We start from the raw sequence: 3,778 nt of genomic DNA, 5'->3' as shown, positions 1-3,778 counted from the left end.
CGGGCGCCGGGCTGGGAGGGGGGCGCGGGCCCGCTAACGCCGCCCTTGTTCCCGCAGTGGTGCTGGAGTCCAGTGGCCCCCGAGGTGCTGACGTCCTGGCCCCCTCCGCTGATGCCCCCAACCAAGTAGGTCTGAGCAGGTGGCGGTTTGGGCCCCGGCGTGGTCGCCGAGCTTCAGCGGCTGCGCCCCAGGCGTGTGGGCGGTGACTCAGCCAGGGCCCCAGGGCGGCCTGTGGTGACGCGCAGCCCTGATGGCGCTTCCCGCGGCGCCGGGCGTGACGGGCGGCGGCTGAAGCGCTGCACTGCAGGCCTCTCGCCCAGCTGCTCCGCGCACACGTTTGCGCGAGGAGACGTTGCACTCAGGCTGCTTTGTTCAGAGCGGTGTTCGTGTCACTCTGTGAGAAACGTCCCTGACTTGGTGTTCTATGACTGTGTCCCCTGATAAAGACACGCGTGTGTGCACGCACACACAGTGTGTGTCACCTGGGCGTGTGACCTCCGCACGTGGCCCGTTCAGTGTCCACACAGCGTGGCAGGGCACCTGGGCACGGTGACGATGTCTCTGGTGCACTGTCCTCTGCAGGGGCGCACGCCTGTGGTAGGCGGTGTCCCGTGTTGTCCCCGGCTGCGAGCACGTGGTTTCAGAGCTCTCGGTCCCTCTTAGAGTGTCACACGCCCTCTCGTCCGTCCACAAGCTTTTCTGTGTGATGTTCTCGCTTTCCCACGGCTGCCTCCGAACGCCCTGTAGCAGCTGACGCGCCCCCTTGTATGTTCCTCCTGGTACATGAAGAGGGGTGTCTTTGCCCCTGGCGTGGTTACCCAGGCGCCTGTCAGGTGGTCCCATCGGGAGAGTGTGTCCTGTCCCGGCAAACGTAGTCATTGGCCGGGCAACGGGGTTGGAGCAAGGAGGTCGCTGATGACGTCAGAGGGACCTCGAACATCCTCGCTGGTCTCACCTTGAGGACGGCGACAGGTGTGACGCGGCTTTGCCCGGGGCCTCCCGCAAACCAGGGATCGAACTGGCCCCAGGAGGGATGTGACCTAATCATGGGCTTTCTTTTTCTTTTCTTTGGTTGCGTTTTTAGAATTCTTATGTTTCTAAACGTCTTTTCTCGTACATCATTGACGAAATGCCTGTTCGCTACTGTTTGTGGTGGCTCGTTTCTCTTAACCCATACTTTTAGAATGTAAAGCAGTTGTTTCGTGATGCCGCGACAATTTATGAGACAAATAACAGCTTGCCTAACGCCCAGTTAAAAGATCTCCAGACACATGTGACCTCAGCTCGAATTAGGTGACACTCTTCTTTGCCACAAGAGGTCGCTGATGTGCTGGTGGGGCGTAGTCTGGGGGGTCACACCCCGAGTGGAGAGCTACACACTGAGTTACAGCCGGAGTCCATCCGGAGTGTTCCTGTGTGCACGGGCGACCCGTGAAAGCCACCGAGGACGTGGCTCTCCCACGAGTGTGGGCCGGGGCACTGGGCGGACCTGCGAGTCACTGTGCGATTCTTTGCAGACACGTAGCACTTGGTTCGCTGCGTGTTAATTCTGCCTGAGCCTGTCTGAGTTGCCTGCCGTGGGGCGGAGTCGGTCCGCACAGCACATTGGCGGGGCTGCTCTGAGCTGTGTGTCTGTCGCTTCAGTGCTGCTGGGGCTTCGTGAGCGTCACTCATCCTGGATCGCAGCAGAGGTGACATGTGCCACTGCTGCCCTCCGTCCCGATAAACTCGACTTCTGCTGCTCTGTGCTTCCTCCCAGCGAAGCCCTTCGTTCCCCAGGGACAGTGGCTCAGCGCTGCGTGCTCGGTCACCGACACTCTCGGTGCGAGGCCCTCGGCGGTCGACGGCCCCTCTCCCGTCCCCCTGTGCTCGTGGTCGCTCTGCAGTAACAGTGTCTGCTGAGCATCTGTGCCGAGCCGGGCGTCTGCGCCTCCCGTGAGGGCAGCTGGTCCGCTCCGTGCCACACTCGCCATCACGGCTTCTGCCAGCCCTTCGGTCCTTTTCTTCCCGAGTAGCTTTCGCTGCTGGTTGACGGCCGGTGTCCCGAGCAGGCCTGGGACTTCTGGTGTTCACGCAGAGCTGGTTCTGCCGACGACAGCGACACGTGGGTGACGGCGGGAGGCGCGTCTTGGCGCCCTTCCTTCTCGGCCAACGTCGCGGTCTGTGTGTTGGGTTTGGGGCACGTGACGGAGTCGCCGAGCAATTCCGCAGCGTTTGCGTCGGGGGTGAGACCCAGCGCGCTTACCGCCAGGCTCTTGTCCAGGGAGTGGAGTGTGCTTTACGAACGTCAGTTCACGTTTGAATCCAACGCTTTCTCTCCCCGTGGGCTTCAGATGGGGCTCAGGGGCGTTTTATGTCTTTAAGTCATGTGATACTTCTTTTGGTGTGAGATCTGAGGTCAGCAGACGTGTTTAGGTGGACACAGCAGCTGCGGGATTACCGAACTGGAACGTGGGAGCCCAGCTTACGGTAGTCACTCTGCAGTAACAGTGTCTGCTGAGCATCTGTGACATGCCGGGCTCCGTAACTTTGGGTGGGGCAACAGTCAGGTTGCCAGGGAGACGAGGTAAGTGTTTTCCATGCATTAGTGGCTTTTCAGGTCAGTGGCTGGGTTTAGCCAGGAAAACAGCAGCATGCCCTGGGGCCCGGAGCTCCTGCAGGTGGAAGGGCGTGTTTGTTCAGTTTTTTAGCGGGGACAGCCGGGGCAGGTGGGTGAAGCTCAGGACTCGAGCCTGGGGAGACACCGGTGTTGGGACCTGTGAGTTTTATCCCCCAGGCAGTGGGGAGCCCTGGGCTGGGGGTGACATCATCGGCGTTGTACGTAGAAGCAATGTCAGGTTGGACTTCGTTGAAATGGATGGTGTTGGTTCTGGACAGCGGCTGGGCACAGCTTTGGGGGTGCTCGGCACCCCTGTGACAGACGGGTGGCTGGGGAGGCAGCAGGACTCAGGGTCGGCGGTGGTGTGAGGGAAGGGATTGTGCTGGCTCAGGCCCACCTCCCGGGAGGCCCCGTTCCCCGAGCCTGGCAGGGGGCAGAGCCGGTTCCGGGTCACCTGGACCCGTGTTAGAGATGAATGTCTCTTGGGACCCCGAGTAGGGGTCCACCAGGCAGTTAACGCAGGGTTGGGAGCGGAGGTGGAGGATCCTGGAGAAAAATCCTGTGCTAAAGAGCTGTCAGCGTTTAAGTCCGAGATCACCGACCCCACCGAGTCCCGCGTTCCACTGTGAAGAGGTGGCCCTGAGCGAGTGGCCCCGGCTCTGACTGCTGGAGGCTCGATGGCCTCCCCCGGGTTTCCCGTCTGCGGAGCGCCGACGGCGGCAGCCTGGCTCACATTCCTGCCACGAAGATTGAACGTGGGCTGTGCCTGGCACACGCCCCGTAGTTAGCTGCCGTTGTCAGTTGCTCTAAGAAAGAACAGTGGCCCTTAATGACGGGAGGGGACTCAGGGCCCCGGCGGGCGTTCGCGTGGTGCGCACGCGTCTGCGCCTGTGCAGATGTGGCCGTCACCGGCCGCCCGCTGGCAGCCCGCCGGGGGGCTGGAGTTCACGGCGCTGCTGTGCGCTTGCAGAGGCCCTGTGGTGTCACAGACTGTCCGCTGGTTGATCCTCGAAGGAAAGATGCTGCTGACCACCAGCGTGAGGACCGTGTTTCTTGCCGCGCGCCCCCGACCCACCTCGCGGGCGACGCTGCCTTTCTGTGCTCACGCAGCAGGGCGTGGGGCCGCTGGCGTCCTCATGCTCGACCCGTCTGGGCAGGGTAACTCTGCCCGTGATAGGC

At 62.1% G+C, this 3,778-nt stretch overlaps 1 protein-coding gene across 1 annotated transcript in view; it reads left to right on the top strand.

Annotated features, from left to right (window-relative positions):
- The window catches only part of ZNF516 (zinc finger protein 516), a 15,865-nt gene that overhangs the window by 6,908 nt on the left and 5,179 nt on the right, over positions 1-3,778 (top strand). The window contains exon 3 of the mRNA XM_015590839.2: positions 58-125. Within this exon, the coding sequence (XP_015446325.1) occupies positions 58-125 (68 nt within the window). The remainder of the gene's footprint in view (positions 1-57; positions 126-3,778) is intronic.

The sequence above is a fragment of the Pteropus alecto genome, unplaced genomic scaffold, assembly GCF_000325575.1.
Source record: "Pteropus alecto unplaced genomic scaffold, ASM32557v1 scaffold14, whole genome shotgun sequence".
Lineage (NCBI taxonomy): Eukaryota > Metazoa > Chordata > Mammalia > Chiroptera > Pteropodidae > Pteropus > Pteropus alecto.
Note: the sequence above shows the minus strand (reverse complement) of the source record. Positions and strands in the feature narration are given on the sequence as shown.